Source organism: Oryctolagus cuniculus, chromosome 14 (genome assembly GCF_964237555.1).
Source record: "Oryctolagus cuniculus chromosome 14, mOryCun1.1, whole genome shotgun sequence".
Lineage (NCBI taxonomy): Eukaryota > Metazoa > Chordata > Mammalia > Lagomorpha > Leporidae > Oryctolagus > Oryctolagus cuniculus.
Window position 1 is genome coordinate 10,309,725 of NC_091445.1, and position 24,013 is coordinate 10,333,737.

At 42.1% G+C, this 24,013-nt stretch overlaps 1 protein-coding gene across 1 annotated transcript in view; it reads right to left on the minus strand.

Moving 5' to 3' along the window:
- CCNH (cyclin H) overlaps positions 1 to 19,863 on the minus strand; it is a 34,298-nt gene extending 14,435 nt beyond the window's left edge. The window contains exons 1-5 of the mRNA XM_002713905.5: positions 19,656 to 19,863; positions 18,336 to 18,458; positions 14,990 to 15,063; positions 13,705 to 13,915; positions 9,864 to 10,027 (exon numbers count right to left, since the gene is read on the minus strand). Coding sequence (XP_002713951.1) covers positions 9,864 to 10,027; positions 13,705 to 13,915; positions 14,990 to 15,063; positions 18,336 to 18,458; positions 19,656 to 19,772 — 689 coding nt within the window. The 5' untranslated portion in view covers positions 19,773 to 19,863. The remainder of the gene's footprint in view (positions 1 to 9,863; positions 10,028 to 13,704; positions 13,916 to 14,989; positions 15,064 to 18,335; positions 18,459 to 19,655) is intronic.
- Positions 19,864 to 24,013: the final 4,150 nt, after the last annotated feature.

A 24,013-nucleotide genomic window follows, 5' to 3' on the forward strand; every position in this document is an offset into this window, starting at 1 on the left:
GCTCTGGCCGTTGTGGCCTTCTGGGGAGTGAACCGGCGGATAGAAGACCTCTCTCTTTGTCTCTGCCTCTCTCTGTAACTCTTTCAAATAAATAAAATAAATCTTAAAAACAAACTGAAGAATAAAAACCATATGATTATCTCAACAGATGCAGAGAAAGCATCTGACAAATTACAACACTCCTTCATCATGAAAACTTTAAGCAAACTGGGAATAGAAGGAACATTTCTCAAAACAAGCCAATTTATGACAAACCCACAGCCAGCATCCTGTTGAATGGGGAAAAGTTGGAACCAACCCCACTGAGATCAGGAACCAGACAAGGGTATCCTCTCTCACCACTGCTTTTCAATACAGTCCTGGAAATTCTAGCCAGAACCATTAGACAAGGAAAAGAAATCAAGGGGATACAAATTGAGAAAGAGGAAGTCAAACTACCCCTATTCACAGCTGACATGATCCTATACGTAGGGGATGCAAAAGACTCCACTAAGAGACTATTGGAACTCATAGAAGAGCTTGGAAATGCAGCAGGATATAAAATCAACACACAAAAATCAACAGCTTTTGTATATGTAGACATTGCCACAGATGTTTAAAGAGCTTCTAACATCAATTCCATTCAAACAGCTACCAAAATCAAATAGCTTGTAATAAATTTTACCAAGGACGTCAAAGATCTCTACAATGAGAATTATAAAACATTAAAGAAACAGAAGAAACAGAAAAATGGAAAAATCTTCCATCAATGTGATACCAATCAAAATACCAAAGATATTCTTCTCAGATATAGAAAAAATGATGTTGAAATTCATATGGAAACACAGAAGAACCAGAATAGCTAAAGCAATCATATACCAAAAACAAAGCCGGAGGCATGACAATATCAGATTTAAAGACCCACTACAGGTCTGTAATAATCCAAGCAGCCTGGTAATGGTACAAAAACAGATGGACAAATGGAACAGAACAGAAACACCCTAAATCAATCCAAGCATCTACAACAGACTTGTCTTTGACAAAGGAGCTAAAATCAACCCCTGGAGCAAGGACAGTCTTCAACAAACGGTACGGGGAAAACTGGATCACCACATGCAGAGGCATGAATCAAGACCTTCACCTGACACGTTTCACCAAAATCTACTCAAAATGAACTGAAGACCTAAATGTACGACCTGACCCCATCGAATTGTTAGAGAACATTGCAGAAACCCTACAAGACATCAGCATAGACAGAGTTCTTGGAAAAGACAGCAGAGGCACAATCAAAGCCAAAATCAACAAATGGGATTACATTAAATTGTGAAGATTCTGCACAGCAAAAGAAACCATCAGCAAGGTGAAGAGACAGCTGACAGAATGGGAGAAAATATTTGCAAACTATACAACTGATGAAGGATTAATATCCAGAATATATAAAGAGATCATCAAGAAACTCAACAATAAAGGAATAACCAACCCAGTTAAGAAATGGGCAAGGGATTTAAAGAAGCATTTTCCAAAGGAGGAAATAGAAATAGCCAACAGACTCATGAAAAATGCTCAGGATCACTAGCTGTAACAGAAATGCAGATCAAAACCACAACGGAAGCTCACTTGGCTAATCCTCCGCCTGTGGTGCTGGTACCCTGGGTTCTAGTCCCGGTTGCTCCTCTTCTAGTCCAGCTCTCTGCTGTGGTCTGGGAAAGCAGTGGAAGATGGCCCAAGTGCTTGGACCCTGCACTCGCATGGGAAACCAGGAGGAAGCGCCTTGCTCCTGGCTTTGGATCCGCAGCGCACCAGCCGTGGAAGCCATTTGGGAGTGAACCAATGGAAAAAAGAAGACCTTTCTCTCTGTCTCTAACTCTGCCTGTCCAAAAAAAAAAAAAAAAGAAGCATATGCATAGAAAGAAATGAGAAAAAACTTCTCAGACCTCAAGAAATATACAACTAGCCATGTACAAGGAAGGTCAATGGTCAGCATTCACATTCAACCAACCCAGTCTATCCCCAGACATACTATAATCAAGTTCTCCAAGGTTTAAGATGAAGAGTGGATTCTCAAAGCTCCAAGAGATAAGAAGTAAACAACAAAGAGATCCCAACATGCCTGCCTAGGAGGAAGTGAGAGGAGACTCTCACAGAACTACAGCAGAAAAACTGGCAGCCAAGAAGACTGTATCAAGCAAAGTTATCCTTTAGATATGAGGGAGAGATAAAGGCATTTGCAAACAAAAGCTGAGACATTTATCATCACCAGACCTAGGTTAAGAGAAACAAACATTAAAGGGAATTGTTAAACTAAGCTATTAACAAGTAAGGAAAAAATACCAGAAGGCAGCAAATTCACTTGGTAAGATTACCTATACCAAAACATGGTATATAAATCATTTATATCTTTGCTGTGAAGACTAAAAACAAACACAATTACTACACCAAAATGTTAAGAGACAGGTAATATGGAAAGAAGTCAAATGTAACAACAAAAACTCATAATGTGGAATAGAATGGAGCTTTACTAATATTTCATATCTCTGTTTTTTATCTGTTTCCTTTTCCATCTTTAAAATCAATACTATATCGCTTCTCAGCCTTCTGGCTAAGATCAAGTGTAAAATCAATGTTATAATTTCAAGACTGCCTGTTAGGGTCAAAAGATATTTTTCATTTAAATCTTGAGGTAACCACAAAGCAAAACCTATACATTCACTGACTTATGAAAGATAATCACCATGAAAAGAAAGTACACCACTGGAGAAAATCATTTACCTACAGATTACATTTCATGGATAAAGAAAGGAAGGTTCTACAATAAAAATGCAGAATTCTTAAAACAGCAGTACTAAGACCTGTTCTATCAATAATTACCTTAAATATCAACAGGCCTCTATATCAGGGTGAGAAATGTCTGGCCCAAGGGCAAAAACTTAAGGCCCTGCCAGGTTAACCAAGGGCAAGACTCAAAATTCCATAAACATATGGCAGTCTAATGTTTAAGTTGGTACTGTGATATGGCCCACAGATGTTATAAATGTCCAGATGACCCTTGGCAGAAAAAAGGATCCCTATGTCTGCGTATAACAAGATACTCAATGCAAATGAAACTGAAAAGAAGGCGGAGTAGCCATACTTCTTTTAGATAAAGTATACTGTAAATAAAAAGCAGTAAGAGAAATCAGGAAGGTCACTGTACAATGATAAAGCTTTCAATCTTGCAAGAAGAAATAACTCTTGTAAATACATACGAACCCAATACTGGAGCAATTAAATCCATAAAGCAATTACTAACATTGGAGAGAGACAGACTGTGATACAACAATAGTATGAGGATTTAACACTCCAATTTCAGATATGGACAGATCACCCACCTACCCCCTGCAAAAACAAAAACAAAAACAGAAGCATTAAATTACAGCCTAGATTAACTGGACCTTACCCAGAATGAATCATGAAGAAATGGAATACCTACACAGATCAGTAACAGGTAGAAACTGAACCAGTAATAAAAAATCTTGCAGCAAACAAAACGCCCACGGGGTTGGTGGTATGCCCAGTGGCATAAACCAGTTTACAACACTGCGGCATTCTATCTTGGAATGCCTGTTCCAGGTCCCCAGTTCCTCTGCTTTGATTCACCTTCCTGCAAAGAAAGGCAGCAAAAGACCCAACAGCTTGAGTCCCCGCCACCCAACTGGGAGACTAGGATGGAGTACCTGATCCTGGCCTGGACCAGATCTGGCTGTTGCACCCATTTGGGAAGTGAACCAGAGGATGGGAGATCTGTCACACTGCCTTTCAAATAAATAATATAAAAGAGAGAGAGAGAGAGAGAGAGAGAGAGAGAGAGAGAGAGAGAGAGAGAGAGAGAGAGGAAAAAAAAAGGGGGGGGGATGAAAAAGAAAAACCCAGGACCAGATGGATGGCTTCACTGCTGATTTCTACCAAAAGAAATAATGCCAATTCTTCTTGAAGTATTTGAAAAAAATACAACAAAGAATTCTTCCAAGTTGAGGCCACGCAGCCAGCATTATGGAAACCAGACAAGGACAGAACCAAAAAACAAAGATGGAGCGAGTGTTGTGGCGTAGCAGGTGAAGCTGTTGCCTGTAACACCAACATACCATATAGACACTAGTTTGAGTCCGAGTTGTTCTACTTCTGATCCAGCTCCCTGCTAATATGCCTAGGAAAGCAGTGGAAGATGGCCAAGTGCTTGGGCCTCTCTACCTCCACGGAAGACCTCTAAGAAGCTCCCGGCTTCCACCTGGCCCAGCAGCAGCTGCTACAGCCATTTGGTGAGTGTTTGAGAGGATGGAAGAGCTCTCTCTCTCTCAGTAACTCTATCTTTCAAATATATTTGTTTTAAAGCTACAGATCAATATCCTTGCTAAAGAAACAAAACTCCAACAAAATACCAGGGAACTGAATCCAACAGCACATTAAAAAGATCATTCAGGGCAGGCGCTGTAGTTCAGCAGGTTAAGCTGCCACCTGCACTGCTGGTATCCCATATGGGCACAGGTCCAGGTCCTGGCTGCTACACTTCCAATCTAGCTCCTTGCTAATGCTCCTGGGAAAGTAGTAGAGAATGGCCCAAGTGCTTGGGTCCCTGACCCATGTGGCAGACCTGGATGAAGTTCCTGGTTCCTGGCTTCAGCATAGCCCAGCCCTGGCTCTTGTGGCCATTTGGGGAATGAAACAGTAGATCCACGATCTGTATCTTTCCCTCTAACTGCCTCTCAAATAAACAAGACTTTAAAAAACAAAATAAAATAATGATCTTGATATTAAAAAAAATCATTCACCATGATCAAGTGTGATTTGTTCCAGTAATGCAAGGATGGCTCAACATACGCACATAAATAAATGTAATACAGCACATCAACACAATGAAGGACAAAAATTGTATCATCTTAAAAGGTGCAGTAAAGTAATCTGATAAGACTCAATATCACTTCATGATAAAAACCCAGGCCAAATTAGGTATAGAAGGCACATACCTCAACATAATAAAGGCCATATAACAAGTCAACAGAAAAGGTGAAGAATTCCTTGCTAGATTTGGAACGAGACAAGGGACAAGACAACTTTTATTCAACCTAGTACTGGAAGTCCAAGTAGAGCAAATAGGCAAGATAAAGAAATGACGGGTATCCAAAATGCAAAAGGAGGAAGTCACTTCGGGTTTTACTTCTATATGTAAAACCCGAAGGAGTCACCAAAAGTTGTCATACACAAATCTGGCAAAGTTGCATGGCAGAAAGTTAACGTACATCAGTAGCTCTGTTATACACCAATAGTGAAAGCAATCTCATTTCCACTAGCTACCAAAAAAAAAAAAAAAAAAAAAAAAAAGAAAGAAAGAAAAAAAAGAAAAGAAAGTCTGGGAATAAGTTTAGCCATAAATGTCAAAGATATCTATAATAAAATTATACATCACTTGTAACAGGAACAGAAGGGGCTACAGAATAATGGAATGTATGTAATGACTCGCACAGGTCATCTACAAGTTCATGGAACGCAGGCTGTGCCTCCTGCCTGAGGGGTCTGGTCTCTCTGCAGCTGTGATAGAAATCACAGCCTCTGCTAATTCCAGCCTCTTCCTTCTAACACGTTGTCTCCAAGTCACAGACCCTGACAGACCAGTAAATACTATTCACTGAGTTGCTTCCAGCTTCTGCTATAGAAGGTCCAGGCCATAGCAGACTTGACTGCAGGCAGGAGGGAACCATAAGCCAGAGTTAAATGGTGGCTAAGTTGGAGGAAAATGATGGAATTTGAGGGGGCTCAATAGTGAAGTCTGTATCTTGCTTCTCAAATTCCACACTAGCTTCGCTTCCTCACCAGGGACCACCAACCAGGTCCCTGTAAGCTTTGTGGTGCCTGAGGGAATCACTGTGCCATTTTACACACTCTTCATTTAACCTTCACCAACCATAAAATTTAAGTAGGTGTCCTTAACGTCACAGATGGTAAATCAAAGTAATTCACTTAAGCAGAGCCGAAGCTGGAGGCTAGATGGAAGACCCTGATCCCATGCTCTCCCTGTCAGTGCTTGGCACAGTACAGGCTGGCAGGACATAATGTTGTGTAGACACTTCTTTCTACACATGTGGTCAGCCAAGACGAAAAGCTTCTACCAGAAAGCGAGTAGAAGAGGCAGCCAGGGAAGAGGTTGGGATTTACGGCTCTCAGAGTCTTCATGGTCTAAATGCTAAATCCCTAAGCAGCACTGGCTTGGTACTGTCAAACTGGATACCCAATGGATTCTCCACACTGACACTTCTTTCTCTTAGTTGGGGCTCATCTCTACCTTTTTGTCTTTGTAGGACAAGTGTTCCCAGAGCTTCAGAGCAGATGCAGCCAAGATGCCATCCCCCATTAACTGCCAGAGCTACAGCCTTAACAACAAAAAGGGACCGCTCTATTTCCACATGCTGGTCCTGCTCCTGTTCCCCCACCACGCATCCCATCCACAGCCTCCAGACAGCTCACTCAGTGCTTTCCTTCCCACCACTTTCCAGAGGTCTCCACTCTACTCCAATCCTCCCACTCTCTCAAGTGCTTCCTCCTCCTGCCAAAACAAACTTTACTGCACCAAAACGAAAACAAACAAACAAACAAAAAAAAAACAACTATTTATGTACAGATACAAAGACAAAAAACAAAAACAAAAACAAAATAATGGAATGGACATCCCATGTTTTGGAAAAACCATTATCATACCGTGCAGAGTGATTTACAGATTAAATGTTATCCTTATAAAAATTCCAATGACTAGAAAAACTCTACTAGAAGTTTTACAGAACCACAAAAGACCCTGAATAGCTAAAATAACATTGAGTAAAGAAAATAAAGTAGGAGGCATTACACTTCCTGACTGTAAAATCTATTACAAAGCTACAGTAATCAAAATAGCATGGTACTGGCATAAAACGAAATCCACAGACCAATGGAGCAGAATAGAACCCTAGGAGTAAATTCATATCTCTACTGCCAACTGTTTTTTTTTTTTAACAGGATGGTATTTTTATAAACACTGGTGGATAATAAGTTTATTATCTAATAACTGGAGAATTACAAAAATGGCTAAAATCAAGTTATAGGAAAGACTAACTGCATCACCTCTGGTGGCTTTAGGGAGAAAATATTTTTTTTTTCTTTTTCAATCTTCTAAAGGCTCCTTGCATCGTTGGCCCAGGGGCCCAGTCATCCATTTTCCAAGCTAGCAATGTGGGGTTGGTTCCCTTTCATGCTTCCATCTCTCTGGATCACCTCTTTTACATTTAAGAACCTTTCTTATTCTACTGGACACATGGTAAATACATGGTAAATCTCCCTAAATTAGGGTCAGCTGGTTAGCAACCTTAGCTCTACCTGCTACCTTAATTCTCCTGTCCTTTAACACAACTTACTCAGGATTTGGGAATTCTCATGTGGAATTATTTTGGGATGTGGCAATTTCACTGACCAAACTGTCACACAGACTCAATGATTTTCTCCAAAGATTCTCAGTTCCTTTTATTGGAGAACAGTCTGAGCAATCAAGATTTGGGCACTGAATATGCCCACTGCTGCTGGGGTATGGTTCCTTTTAGCTTCTCTAAACTAACGAAGGAAATAGAACTATATATATTGTACACCAATTCATACATATCCATGAATATTTATTTACCTGTGGATTAAGCCAGACAGATGGTGTCTTCATCTATAATCTAGGATCTTTGATTTTTTTGTGATTCCAGCTTTAGTCACTGTAAGCGTAAGTTACTGTAATGTCTCTGGACTGAGTGGTCCCCTTAACTCATGTCAATTTTCCTTAAAGGCTAGCTAGCAAGTAACTATGCTTAGGAACACCAAAGAGTATTTCACTCAACAACTTCAGCCGGCGCCACAGCTTACTTGGCTAATCCTCTGTGCCGGCACCCAGGGTTCTAGTCCCGGTTGGGGCGCCGGTTCTGTCCTGGTTGCTCCTCTTCCAGTCCAGCTCTCTGCTGTGGCCTGGGAAGGCAGTGGAGGATGGCCCAAGTTCTTGGGCCCTGCACCTGCAGGGGAGACCAGGAGGAAGCACCTGGCTCCTGGCTTCAGATCGGCCGGTCGTAGCGGCCATTTGGGGGGGGGGGGGGTGAATCAACAGAGGGAAGACCCTTCTCTCTCTCTCACTAACTCTGCCTGTCAAAAAAACAAAAACAAAAACAAAAACAAAAACAACAACAACAAAAAACTTCATAATGTAGGCAAAAAAGCCTTTGGCTTAAAGCACTCTATAATCAGCTTCTACGGTAACCACGCAACATTAGATGCCAGAATTCCCTACCCTGTCCAATGTCTTCTCACCATTCTCCTACTGCATGCTAATTTAGTTTAGTGGTCCTCCAAAAAATGTAACATATTAGATCTTCATATTCTGTCTTTGTTTTTCTAAATATTTTATTCTCTAATATTTCATGTATGTCAAATTCTACTTATCACTGAGAATCATTTATTCTCACCATCATTAAACTACTCCAGCCAACACTAACCTATATTCTACTTGGGAAAACTGGATATCCATATGCAGAAAAATCAAACAGAATAACCATCTCTTACCATGCACAAATATCAACTCAATATGGATTAAAGATAAACCTAAGACCTGAAATTTAGAGACCATTAGAGGAAAACACTTCAGAACATTAGAAGAGGCAAAGATTCTATGGATCAGACCCCAAAAGCACAAGAACTAAGAGTAAAAATAGACAAATAGGATTTCATCAAACCAAGGCATTTTTTGCACAGCAAAGGAAACAATCAGAGTGAAGAGGCAGCCTATAGATGGAATATCTGCAAGCTGTATACTTGATAAGGAATTAATACTCAGAATGTTTAAAACTAAAAACAAAAAAAACCCACCATAGAATTAAAAAAATGGGCAGTAGTTCTAAACAGACATTTTTCAAGGGAAAACACAGAAATGGCCAACGGGTATATGAAAAAATGCTCAGTATCATTCATCAGGGAAACACAAATAAAAACCACATTGAGAAAGCCAGTTAGATTGGCTGTTACTAAAAGCTAAAACGTAACAACTGTTGGCAAGGATATGAAGAGCTGCACTGTTATTGGGATATAAATTAACACAGCTATTGTGGAAAACAGTATGGAGGTTACACAAAAACTAAAAATAGAACTACCACATGACCCAACAATCCTACTTTTGGGTATATATCCAATGGAAACAAAAGCCCATTTATTGTAGAGATACCTGCACCCCCATGTTTATTGCAGGACTATTACAACAGCCCAGAAATGGAACTTAAAGGCCCATCCACTGACGAACTGATTTTAAAAAAATGTGGCACACACAGATGATGGAATATTATGCAGTCCTAAAAAACGAATAAAATCTTTTCATCTGCAACATGGATGGAGGTGGAGGTCCCTATGTTAAATCAAATGAGCCAAAAACAGAAAGACAAGTATCACATGATTTCATTCACATGGGATTTCACAGAAGTAAAATATACAACTGCGGTTACCAGAGGCTGCAGAGCGAAGTAGGGAGGAACTGAGAAAGGTTGATTGATAGGCACTAGGTTATGGCTATATGGTAAGAACTTTGCACAGTAGGTCGAACATAAATAATCTTAATTTTCTATATATTTATCTATTAAAAAAAAGGCAGGATTTTTGGGTCTTTCCACCTGGAAGAAATGTTAAATTTGTGAAATGTGAAAGGATAAAATACATTTACCCCTGAATGGACACTGCACAAAAATTCCATGATACATACAATTTTTATGTCTTAAATTTTTTAACATAAAAATTTAAGAAACTGTTTTACAATTCAGATTTCATAAAGAAAACATGCTGACTGAATCTGATCTAAGGTAAAACACAAATACCTTTCCATAGTAATTCCAGCCCGGGAGGCACTAGATAAAATGGCAGTCAGGGCAATTTGGGAAGGAGTGTATAAAAGGTAAGCATCCGTCAGTGCAATTCTATTAAGAAAGTCATCAGCTGTTTTCCTCAACATCTCTGGGTTCTCCAACATGGGATAGCGAGTCTAGAAAAAGAGTTGGCAAGTATCATCATTTCTGGGAGTTTAATCGACAAACAACAGCTCAACACTATATTATTCCGGAAACACTAGTGCAGGAGATTTTTATAAATGTAACTCCTTTTCCTATACCCAAAAGACAACCTTACAATATAAGATTGTTTTGTAGGCATATTCACCATGTAGCAAAATTGCAATCATTAAGTTATGAATATTTTATTTAATAATCTGTCCTCTTTGATACTACCCTTTAACTCATGGTTTTCAAATTTTTCTGAACACAATGCAGAACAAGAAGTGTATGCTTTAAGATAATGTATCTGAAGCTGCCAGCAGAGCAGTATCTCACACTATACTCAGTTTATGTTACTCCCTTCTCTTTGTACTTTCCACCTGAGGAGGAAGGGAAGGGGAGGCACTGGGACATTCTGCTGGTGTAAACTGATGTATTCCCAAATAAATGCTTCCCAGGCAATCAAGATGGTTCAGATGTAAGGCCACACTTCAGAACCTCAGCCCCATCTCACTTTATCATAAAAATCCCTCTATTTAAAAGTTTACTTTTGCAAAGAGGTAAATGGAAATCAATCTTGGTTTGATAAAAAAACTTTAGAATCAACTGTCTAGTTACATCCAGTATCCCCAAATGCCTAATCTCTGATATGACAAATTCAGACACTCCACTCTGACCATAAATGTCCCTTTTTCCAAACATTTTTGCTCAGTTACTTAATGTTTGTTCTCCCTCCTCAGAACCTTTGGTCAGTTATCCCTCTACTTGCCCCCACTTAACTACTGTCCTCTGGTCCTCATTTTTCTCCTGAATTCTCTGCCCCAATATGCTGCCAACACATTTCTGGCAAAACTTTAGACAGACAGACAGATGTATGTTGTCTTTGCAACTACATTCAGATTTCTGGGTACTGTCAGAGAAAACCACGTGACCAAAAGGTTTGACCATGTTACTTCAACTCATGTTTAAGGAGCTCAGCAAGTCATTTAACACTGCCAAGCAATGATGTTTTCACAGAAAATCTGGTCTCCCTTTTTCCCAGTGACTATGGTAAACATTTTCAATTGTTTCAATGTCATTGATGATTCCAAGACACTGCATCACTCTCAGAAAACAATGTCCATTCCTAACAAAGAAAAACGTGACTTCCTGTCACCAACACCCCTCAACACTTTCAGCTTTCCCTCTATTACAAGAAACAGTTACTATGCCCTCGAAGCTCATTCTCCAATACCAACCCCTAATTCCAAAGAAAATGAACTATATATTACCATTTTTCCTTTACTAGCTCCCTGCTTCAACACTGAAATACTCATTGGTCTTTGAAATGAAATGAAAAAAACAAAAACCCTCCCTTCCCTCTACTTCCAGCAGTGTCCCCACCTTCTCAACCTTTCCATCTTTTTCTTCCCCAACTTCAAGGAAGGTTTTGAATCCCAGTTATATGTACAATCATGTACCACACAGACGCACCAGTCAACAATGGACCGCATATAGAACAGTGGTCCCAAGCACCGTTTAGTGACACAGCGCTTGGCGTTACATGTTTGTGGAGATCCTGGTGTAGACGAATCTACTGCACTGCCAGTCACATAAAAGTACATACAACTATGAACGGTATACTTGAGAAAGAAAAATGAATGACCACGTCACTGCTCATTTACTATTTACTTCGTCATTATTTCGAAGTGTACTCATATATGCAAGAAGAGCTAACTAAAGCCTTATCAGGCAGGTCCCTCAGAAGGCACTGTTGTTACAGCAGAGCACAGCTCCATGAGTTTAGTGTCCCCTGAAGACCTCCAGGTGTGACAAGATGTGGATTCAGAAGATAGTGCTACTGAGCACCCTGACCCTGTGTAAGCCTAACGTGTGTCTAACAGCCAAGCTTTAAAAGCTGGCAGTAGTACTTAGGTTTCCGTGAGTACACTCTAACCACGAGAGTGGGGAAACTAGCTGCTGAGGGCCGTCTGGATAGTTAGCACTCACAGGACATACAAAACTATCAACCTAAAAATTAGCCTGCTACCAATTTACTGAATTTCAAGTACTTGAAATTGGCTGCCAGACCAAGACTCTGCAGGCTCTCTGTTCCCCACCCCTGCTGTGGATTTGCACACAGTGAAATTACCTAACCATGATTTTCACAGACTGTATCCCCATTGTTTAGTGAGGCATGACTGCTTTTTTTCTCACTTTCCATTTATTCCCCCAAACAGCACTAATCTGCTTTCTGCCTCCACACTCCAGAGACCAATTTCTGCAAGATCACAAGTGACGTCTGGTTCTAAATCCAGCAAACAAGACCATTTTATTGCGCTCTGCCTGAACTGAGTGGCAGAGCTGCCCATGCTCATCTTTTAAAGTTCTCCACTTTGCTTGTCAAACAAATCCTACTTCTGCAAATATTCAACAGCCTTACTGGCTTCTTTATTTCTCTACTGGCCTGTAACCAAGCCACTCTAAATCCTCCCGGACAGTGACCTGCAGTCTCTATGTCTAGCTTGGTCACCTCCTCTGACCTCCACATCCAAATGATGTCCTGCAGGTAAGGCAAATTCCTTCATCATCAAGCAATCTCTCCTGCGCCAATGTTTCCTTGAGCTGTGAAGTGCACTACTATCTAACTTGGATGCTCAAGGTCAGAAATTCAGAGTCTTACTCTAGTCTCACTCTCTGTATGCCATCAATCCTCACATTCCTTTGATTCCACAAAGGAGCTGAGATGCCCAGTTAAGCTCTCGTTGTACTCACTGCCACTTAATAAGTAAAGCCAATCACTACCTTTTGTCTGAACTTGTCTAACAGCACTGTTATCCTATCACCCAGTCTAATTTGTTCTTCACATTAAGCCTGACCCATACATACGAGCAATAAATACAACCCAACACAATCTAAAGCTGCAAACTCAATCATGCCACTTGATGAACTTAAACTTTTCACTGGCTTCCTTTGCTTTATTCAAAGTCTTCCAGCATCTGTCTCTGGAGTCTGGACTCTGCTTGCCACTCAGACAACAGCTCTCCGGGATACCTGTCACCCTGTATCTCTAGACTACATTTAGGTTCTTAAAGGCATCAGAGTTTCTTGATCTGAGCCTTTGACCAGGAAGGTCCCTCTTACCTGGATGCTCTTCCCTAACCTAATTCTTATCCTTGCTCTGAATTTCACTTTAAATGATCCTTTCTGACTACCTAACTTCTTTCAGGGCCAAACAACTTAGACTGCCTTTGACTTGCTTCTATTTTTGATGCCTACTTACTGACTCTAGTTCACTCAGTATCAAACAGAATTAGCAATCTTTTAAGTTGAAAATTAAGGTCTTTTTGTGAGTCTTTCAATCACCCAGCCTAGATCTGTGTCAACATACTTCAGGTTAGAGGAGTAACCTTCACTGCTTAAAAGCATTCATTATGCTGGCTGAACTAGGACTTGCAGATCACTAATGAGAAACTCCGCAAGTCTCACCCAAAAACAGAATTAACAAGCTCTCCAGGTAATTCAGATGCACCCAAAAGTTTACAATCTAGAGGTCTGAGCCAGAACTCAGTTTACATCCATGTTGTAACATTACAGGTCTTAAAGTTTTGGATTTGGGGGGAAGAGGAGGAGTAATGAACAACACCAAAGAAGTACACTGTACTAGTTTACTTTTCAGCAGCAAGTTTACCTTTAAATCAATGAGGAAGCCCTCAAACGGTCTGTAAGGATTGTGGACAATAAGGTGGAAATTAAGTTGCTGTATAAGCAGTAGTTCATATTCCAAAATCTGTTCTAGTGCCTTTTCCTGTCCAAGAGGACTCTCCCGAAGATTTCCAACAAACTGAGGACTAGATACATTGAATTCATCCACTTTGCAGGCCAAAAACACACATGTAAGCCTAAAGGAAAAAAATAAGGGGAGGAGAGATAGGAGTAAGTAGAAGGACAGGTACATACAGTGAGAAATATCTAAATTTCTAGAAGTACTTTCTAAAATGGCATATTAACAAATGACTGTGCTAGACAATGAAGGAAATATTTTTAAAGAGTAGTTCCTGCTCACATTTTTATTATGAAACAGTAAACAAACTATAAAATTAGGTTGAACCACCTAATTTATCCATAGCATTCAACCATCATTGGCTCAATGGCAATTATACAGGTATAGTTCAACTGCACCTTGGAAAAACAAAATAACTAAATACTTTGCATGAGATATAGACAACATAATAGTTAAAAATATAAGAATATACACATTGCACCTTAATAGTAATGGAACAAAAGAAGGTCAAAGGACTACTGCTGAATGCTCTCGGTGGGAAGTCTCCAAGTGTAGACAGGAGATCATTAGTTAAGGGAGAAGCTTGTCAAACTCATGTGGCCACTGCCTTAAGTTTAGAGCAGGAAACCAGTAATAAAGTCACTGGAAAAATCAATATACTGAAAGTAAAACCAAGGGCCTAACCTTGACTGGTGGAAACCAGAATAAAAACAAAAACAAGCGGGAAAACGGAATTGGCAGCAAGCTCTTTGATGAACTGCACATTAATTTCATCTTTAATTATAACCATAGTGCTCAGCATAGAGCAGAAAGAAAACTAGACCTTTGTTCAACTAAAATCAGTATGAAGCTATAGGATCTGTAAAGTGACTGAACGTGGAGAGGAGTTTCTGAGCAACTGGGAGAACAAAAGTATCACTAACAAGATATAGCAAGTTTGAGAAAAATAAATTTGAATGTGGACAGGATGAAGTTCAAATGCCATCAGTATTACATGAGGTACAGGTAATCAAGGATCTTAAGTTCTGAGTGGACAAAAGAATGCAAACCTAAATTATCCTTTAGAAGGTCAGTTCTCACACAGCCTCCCACACAAATATACATACACATACACATTACACACACACTCACACAGTACTCAAACAGCATTAAAGTCTTTAGTGAAAATAACAAATGAGAGGTTTAAACTCACATGATTATCCGGGGGTGATATTCCATTACTGAGTTATTAAGATAAAAACGCTTGAAATACATACAAGCTGTCCCCTGAGATAAAAAAAAAATACATATCTATATTATTCTATTCACATGTTACATGTTTCTTTGTAATGGTTCAGTGTACAAATACCAATACCTGTTAATTCTTTAATCAAAATAAACTGTGCTGAAAAATGAAAGAAACAGAGCCAAAGACATTTTCTACCAGTTATTTGCTCTTTCCCAGCCCACCCTCAGCTATCTTCCCTATGGTCCCTGGATTTTAAAAATGTTATGTATTTTATAATTCACATCAACAAAAAATTTTTTTAATTAGAAAACCAAAAGAATACAAATGTGCCAATCCTGAAAAAATACTAGCAACAGTTGTGGTATTAAGTCTTCTCTGTAAATGTACTTCAGATGTGTCATATAACCATGATCACTGTCACAGAACCACAAAATGTGCACCTACCATTTACTGAACGCCAGACTCTGCCAAGCAGAAAACTATCATCCTACTTCAATTCTTATACAGCCTGGTGCAGTACTAGTATATCCATAGAGATGGAAACTGAGTATCAACAAGGCTGAACTCACACATCTAATAAGGGACAGGGCTGGATTCAACTAAGACTTGTATGTACTTTCAATCATTAAATCACTTGGCTAGAATCAGTGACAATAACCTCTTACTTATTTTATCGTAGAAAAAAAGTATTTCACTTAAATTATTTATCATTTTATCACTTTATATGAAACAAAATTCTTCAATCATAAATAAATGTGTTGGATAAATTCCCAAAAAAATTTCACTCAAGGAATCTGTTTTTTCATCCAAAATGACCACTCATCAGCATAGCAGGTAAAGCCACCACCTGCAGTGCCGGTATCCTATATAGGCGCCGGTTCAAGTCCTGGATGCTCTACTTCAGATCTATCTCTCTGCTGTGGCCTGGGAAAGCAGTAGCAGCTGGCCCAAGTCCTTGGGCCCCTGCACACATGTGGGAGACCTGGAGGAAGCTCCTGGCTTCAGATCAGCACAGCTCCGGCCGTTGTGGCCACTTGGGGAGTGAACCAGCAGATGGAAGACCTCTCTCTGCTTCTACTTCTCCTTTCTGTGTAACTCTTTCAAATAAATCAATTAATCTCAAAAAAAAAAAAAAAAAGACAACTGAAACCAAATACTTCATTTTGCAGTTCTCTTAGAACAAAACAGAACCAAACATGGAGAAAGATACAAATCAAGTTTATCTAAAATTCTTAAATCTTTGCTCTCTCAGATAAAAGCTTGGTAAACTACAAAAACACTATAAATAGTTTTGTTCTTAACTTTTCCAATATACTTCAATTTTTTTCAACTACAGAGATACTGAAAGTTGTTCGCTACTGGGACATGAAGTTATTTACTCTAAAACTTAAGATTTTCACATTTGATCTTTATAATAAATGGGTAATAAGCAAAGTAAAACTATTTCCCACACCCTCTCTACTTCTCCACTCTGGTTTTTCACTCTTTAGGAGTTAAATTTTTTTTTAAAGATTTATTTGAAAGAGAACGATAGAAAATCTTCCATCTGCTGGTTCACTCCTCAGATAGCTGCAACAGCCAGAGCTGGGCCAGGACAAAGCCAGGAGCTTCATCTGGGTCCCCCACTTAGGCTGGGAGGGTCCCAAGCAAATGAGCTATCTTCTGTTGCTTTCCCCAGGGCATTATGAACTGGATTGGAGGTGGAGCAACTGGGACCCAAACCAGCACCCATAGGGGATGCCAGGGATGTAGGTGGTGGCTTTATACACTATTGCTCGATGCCAGCTCTTATCTTTCAGTTTTTTAGTTTCAGCTACCTAGTTTTCCTTATCATTGTTGACCCTGGCAAATAAAAAAACAAGGTCCTGAAAACCATGTACCTCAATCAATCATAAGAATTTTCAAAACCAAAGATAAACCTGCAGCATTTCCACTAATTAAGAAAAAAAAAAAAACACCTTATGAGGACCAGTATTGTGTCACAGGGGGCTAAGCCACAGCTTGCAACAGCTGTAGCTTACAACACTGCCATCCCATTTAGGAGTATCAGTTCCCGTCCTGGCTGCTCTAATATATCTATGTGTGTGTGTATAAGATTTATTTATTTGAAAGGCAGAATTAGAGAAAGAGGGAGAGATGGGGATCTTACATCTTCTGGTTTACTCCCCAAATACCTGCAACAGCCGAAGCTGGGCCAAACCGAAGCCAGGAGTGTCTTCCAGGTCTCCCACATGGGTGCAAGGGCCCAAAGACTTGGGCCACCTTTTGTTGCTTTCCCAGGTACATTAGCCGGGACCTGGATCAGAAGTGGAGCAAACAGGATTTGAACTGGCACCCACATGGGATGCCGGCGACACAGGCGGTGGCTTTAACCCGATACACCACAACACTGGCCCCTGCTCTGCTTTCGATCTAGCTTCCTACTAATGCACTTGGTAAAGCAGCAGATGATGGTCCAAGTATTTGGGACCCTGCCACCCATGTGGGGGACCTGGGCAGAGTTTCTAGCTCCTGCCTTCAGCCTGCCCCAGCCCAGGTTATTGTGGGTATTTGTGGGGTGAACCAGTGGATGGAAGATCTTCTGCCTTCTGAATAAATAAATAAATCTTAAAAAAATCTTGTCAGGGCCGTTGTTGTGGCTTAGCAGGTAAAAGCTGCTACCAGCAATGCTGGAATCTTATTCTGACCCGGCTCCTGGCTGATGACTTGCGAAAAGCAGTGGAGGATGATCCAAGTGGGTCCCGATTACCCATGTGCAAGACTTGTATGAAGCTTCTGGCTTTGGCCTGGTCCAACCTAGGCCACTGGGGCCATCTGGGGAGTGAAGCAGCGGATGGACATCTCTGCCTGTCTCTCCAAGTCTGCCTTTCCAACAAATAAATCTTAAAAACCAATCTGTGGCATGAATTTCAGCTGCAGCATATGATTACAACTGATAAATGAACACAGTATTTCAAACAGGTACCTTTGAAAAAGCACTGGTCTGCGTTCTGGTTCCAGTTCTACTGTTCACTAGTGAACAACTGGAAAGCAATTTGATTTTTTATTCTTCTATTGAATGAGCTGTCACTGCCTGTCTACTAGACCTCTAGGCTCTTTTGACTATGAAATGTGACTAAGAAATACTTTGCAAGACACAATACAGTAATTCATAATTTTTGGCCTTTATTGAAAAATATACAGCAAAAACTGAACAATTAAAACCAAGGTAAATTTTTGAGCAGTCAACAGAAAATTTATTAGATTTCAAAGAGGTCAGATTTCATAAGTCACTAAAAGGACATTAAACTCCAAAGCCACCATAACTTACCACAACAGACCTTGGCATTGTTGGCTTAAACACGGAACAGAATTCCAGTAATCTTTTCTCATAGTATTTGCAGAGTGTCATTTCTTCGTGAGGCTCAAGAAACACTGGATCATTTGGAAGAACCTTTTGATCAAAAATCAGAGCACAGGTTCAGTGAATTAAATACCGTCAAAGCCTTCTCTTACTACATTTAGCTTTCCTCTCGAACAAACACAAATACACCACGCCTCATTTTCTCTTTAGACTCGCTCATCATAAACAAAACAGCTTCAGGAAAACATGTCAGAGTGTATGTGGTCATTTCAATGCCTCAGACTGTCAGCTGAACTTCATGAAGCCAAGTCCGTGCATACGTATGCTAACAGATCTGATGCCATCGATTATAAATCGAAAAGCACACGGTCTTCCAGTGGTTGGCAAACTTCCAGCATCTCTCTGTCCGTCAACCATCATGTCACACAGCTGCGACAGGAAACAGTAAGCACCTTCACTACTTCTGCTGTTGTAAGCTACCCAGTCCTGGGCACTTTATTTTAAAAGTAGCGCTCGATCGTTAGCACAGGTGCAACACAGTGATAGCAAACACACGTGAGTTAGAGCAGCTCAGTACCAACAGGTCTGGCGCATGGGACCCTTGCTGGAGTGAGGCGTGTGCTGGGTGGGTGGGGGGTGGGGTAGGGGTGGAGCTGACGGATTAAAGCCGGCGGGGACCCCTAACGGAAGGGATGTGGCTATGGGGCCGTGGGCAGTCTTCAACTGGCTGGGCTCAGGGTCTCCTCTCTGCCTCGCCTGACGCGCTCCCCTCCAGGCTGCCTGAGATCGCCTTCCAGAACCAAGATCCCAGAAAGTTAATTTCCCGCTGGAATTTCTGCAAGGTTTCCCGCCTTTTCAGTACAGATTCCAAGTCCCTCGCCTGCCCTCCCCAGCCCCTGCGACCACCCCTCCCCCCCTCCGCAGCAGCAGCCACACACCTCGCACCGCCCGGCAACTTCTCGCCGCCCACTTTTCACCCGCGCGATCTCCCGCACCCTGCACCCGGGGGAAAAGCCTTCCCCGCCATCCCCTCGGGGCGAGTGGAAGGCGCCCGCCCGCGCGCTCTCAGCGTGCTACGAGCACTAGTTACTCGTCTGCCTCCCGACGCGGGGACTGCGCTGGCTCGACTCGGACCCCGGCAAGGCGCCCGCCCACTTGTCCAACACCCGCACGCACACCCGCGCCGCCGAGGCAGAGGCCGCGGGGGGCGCCCGGGGAGCTCCCGCCGCCGACCAGGCTGAGAGCCGCGCACCGCACCGGCCCCTCGCCCCTCGAGGGGAATCTCACCTTCCCGTTCGCCACCGCTTTGCATTTGAATTTGCGGTTGGCGTCGGCCCGCAGTCGGCCCAGCTGCTCCTCACTGGCGAAAGTCCAGTGCCTTTTCTGGCTGCTGTTGTGGTACATGGCGAAGTCCGAGCCCGAGCGCGGCGGGATCGCGGAAGCCGAGAGTGCGCCAGGCCGGCGGCGCGCGCGCTGACGTCACGATCACGTGCCGAGCCCTGCGCGGAGCAACCTGGGAGGGCGGGATGCGGCGCGGCTCCTGCGACGCACGTGGGCGGGGCCGCGGGCTTTCCCGCCCCCTCGGGTCAGGGAGCTGGGGACTGCGCGTTGGCCCTTGTAGCCGGTGCTTAAGGAAGCCTGGTCCGAGGGCACCCGAAGGGGACGAGGCGTGAGGGGAGGAGTAGGCTGAGGGAGATTCCCGAGGGAGGGTGACCGTGTTGAAGGGGAAGGTGTTTGAGGAGAGGCGGGGCACCGCCGAGGGAGCCGCGAAGTCGGCAGCCATCTTGCGTCCTTGAGGCCTGCAGCGGAGGCGTTCGTGGGTGTTTGGCGGGAGAGCCGAGGACACCAGTGTCCTGGGAGCCCTGTCACCATCCGAGAGCAGAACAGGGCTGGCCGACCGGAGCAGTGCACGTGGGACGCTGCCGTCTTGCCACTAGTGGGGCCTCGTCTGTCCGCCTCCCCTGCCTTCCTGTGGGTAACGCTTGCGCCCGCTTCCAGTTCCTCTCGGGAGCCGGGAGTCCTGGTGGTTGCGGGGTTCTCCTGAGATTCTCATCTTCGTAAAGGACTCTGGGGAGTCTTAACGATAACTACCGTCACAGAGGTTTACAGCTTCCAAAATTGCACTTGAGGTACAAAATCCGTATTAGTTAAGTCTTTGCCAGTTCTGTTTGTCGCATTTAAGGAAACCTAGTTCTGTGTATCAAAGCCCCCAGGAAAATTTCATCCAAAAATCAGATGATGATGACGAGACACGGAGTTTAGGTCTTGAAACGTCCACAGGGGTGAAAGCAGGTGGAAGATGACTTTACTCTGCTTTCTATGAAAATGTCTTACAAATTTAAGAAAGGGGGAGCCCCCCCCCTTTTTGGTGCAGTTGTGGTTTGCTACGGTTTTAGAATTCCTTAAATTTTATCATTTGTGGTTGATCATTTTGGAGATCCGTGCCATCGAACATGTGTCCGTAGTCTAGACCAGTGCATTGCTAAAAAGTAGGGAAGAGGGAAGAAGACGTGATGATGCTGAAGAGGACATGGCGGTCTGAGTCCAATGCACTATGGACAACTAAGAGCTGGTGGAGATGGAGAAAGAAGAACTTACAAGGAAGAAAGAAAAAGGTACAAAAGGCAGGCAGGGAGAGAAGTAATCCAGATAAGTAGAGTATGTGTGTGCAATCTTGGGTTTGTGGCAGTTCTGTGCATCATTTCAGTGGCTTTTGTTCTTCTGTGAGCTATTTGACAACTCCTTCGTTTTAAATAGAAGCAGCTACAAACGGGCATTTGGCAGAGTTGGCAGACTATGATTTCCACAGGGATCTAAGTCAAATTGTTGAGTGTCATGGTTCATTTAGGAAGATAAATATGAAAAACCTGGTGTTCCTGGTCTATTTTTTAAACCTTAAACAAATCGTAGTCTAAGAAAATTAACTGTCTTTTTCAGGTATAGTAGGAATTGGGCTGTATCCAAGCATCTGTGGAATAAAGTTGGTGATAGGCTAATGTTAAGGCTTGTGTACAATTCTTAATAAAGTGAGCAGGCTGGATGCGGCATTAGTCACTTAGCCTGAGTGATATTTTTTTACTATTCACTCCATTGAGCACCAGTTTATTTCTTTTCTACTTCTCTAATTGAAGGCAGAGTGGGGACTTAGAACTTGGTGCCTTTACCTATTTGCATTCTGAGTTCCAACTAAAAAGTAGTATTACTCTGAATTATTGCAGCAGGGCTGGAGCTTGAAATACGATCCAGGTCTCCCACATCGGTAGCTGCAATCCAATTACTTGAGCCATCATACTACCTCCCAGGATATGCACTGGTGGGAAGCTGTCAGGAGACAGATTTAGGAATTAAACCCAACATTTTTATATAGGATGCAGGAATGCAGACATTCCAGTTGTCAGGGAAAACACCCATTCCCTATCCCAATATTTTCAAAGTACAATTTCCATGCTTCTAAATGAGACTCTAAATGAGATTTGAATTAGCAGGAAGATTTGCACAGGGTTTTTAATGTCAAGTTGAGTCATGTGTGTAATGAGTAAAAAATTTTAAGAGTAAAATGATTAGAGTTGCATCACTTTATTCTGGAAATTATTTGACTGTCTTGATAAAGAGTCCTTTACAAAATCCTCATTAAAAGAAAATAGAATGAAGGGATAAATTCCATAGTGATACTCAATATCTGTGCTCAGATTAGCTGGATGTGATGTTGGATTATGAAATGAATGTTTCATCATGCTCCTAGGTAGAGCAATACATAGTGTAGCATCTTTATCATGTAACATATGCAATGTGATGGTAATACATTATATATTTTGATGTGAAATTTGAAGCATGGCTTAGAAATCATTGTTGATAAAAATTTTAGGTTTTTCTAAAGATTAACATTAGGTGAGGAAGTTTTTGCGAACATAAAATTATTCAGCCTTTCAAAGGCCTACAAGTTGGATGCAGTGGTGGCATTACAAGGCCCTGAAAGGGTGGGCATTTGACCTGCTCCACATTGGTGTGCTTAGGTTTGAGTCCTGGCTTCTGCTCTTGACTCCACTTTCCTGGTAATACAGACCCTTGGAGGCACCAGTGATGGATCAGGTAATTGGGTCCCTATCGCCCATGTGGGAGATCTCGATTGTGCTCCTGAGTCTTGGCTTCAGGTCTAGCCCTGCACCAGACATTGTGGGCATTTGGAAAGGGAACAAATGGAAAGAAACTCTCTCCTGCCTCCCTGAATCTCTGCCTCTCAAATAAATTAACAAAAAAAAAAAAAAAAACAAAACATGATGGAATAAGGACATCGGCCTCAGCCATTCTCTCTCATTGCCCAAAACAGATAAACACTGGAATGTATTTCTTGCCCCTGAAACTCAACTGGGTCTCATGCCCTATTGATTTCATACCCCACCCCTTACAGCCACCTGAAAGACCAGTTGCACGAATTCCCCTCTGCCTGCTGAACCCCCTACCCCACCCCCATCCCCAGACCTCCTAAAATATAAAAAGGCCAGGCCCCTGGAGTCTGGCCTCCTGCTACTTGTTCCTTAAGTATGCACGTGGGCAGTTGGTCACCCACCTCTACAGATTTATTTTCTCTGAATAAATTCAGTCTGGCTGTAAATTCGTACATTGCTTCCTCTCTATTCTGTGCCTCTTTTCCTAACAAAACTTGCTGGCACTTGACATGGTGATTAAAATATCAGTTAAGACACTTGCATCCCACATCGGAGTAACTGGGTTTAATGGCTGGTTCTAGCTCTGACTCCAAGTTCCTGCTTTTTTTGCAGACCTTGGGAGAAAATGGTGATGCCTCAGTAATTGTGTTCCTGCCACCTAATATGGGAGACCTGGATTCTTTTCCAGGCTCCAGCTTTGACCTGTCCCCGTCTCAGCAATCATGGGCATATGGGGAGTGAACCAGCACATGATAATTCCTCCTGTCTCAAAAAAAAAAAAAAAAAAAAAAAAAAAAAAAAGTCACAACAACAAAAAAACCACAGAGATCCAATCTGGTCAAGCTGATGTGGAACTCTTATATATAAATCATTCCTAACGAGTTCAACTCTCATATTCATTATACCCATTTAGAGAGTTTGTTAAAGCAGACTGATGATTTTCTCATTAAGCCAGTGTTGGGCAGACTGAAAGGTGTGTTTTTCTAATTGATTCCCAGTAGTGCTGGGAACATGGGCCACACTTAAAGAAGCACTGGGTAAACGATCTTTACAGCTTGTGTAATGGGGAGCCTTTATCCCATTCTGTTAGGCTGATTGAAAGAAATCATGCTTTTATTACTTGCTACCCTTAGAAAAGGAAGATGCTAGGGGATGGCACCATGGTGTAGCGGGTTAATGCCCTGGCCTGAAGCGCTGGCATCCCATATGGGTGCCAGTTCGAGTCCTGGCTGCTCCACTTCCAATCCAGCTCTCTGCTATGACCTGGGAGAGCAGCAGAGGATGGTCCAAGTGCTTGGGCCCCTGCACCCACATGGGAGACCCAGAAGAAGCTCCTGGCTCTGGCGCAGCTCCGGCCTTTGCGGCCAATTGGGGAGTGAACCAGTGGATAGAAGATCTTTCTCTCTCTCTCTCTGCCTCTCCTCTCTGTGTAACCCCTTCAAGTAAATAAATCTTTTTTAAAAAAGAAAAGGAAGATGC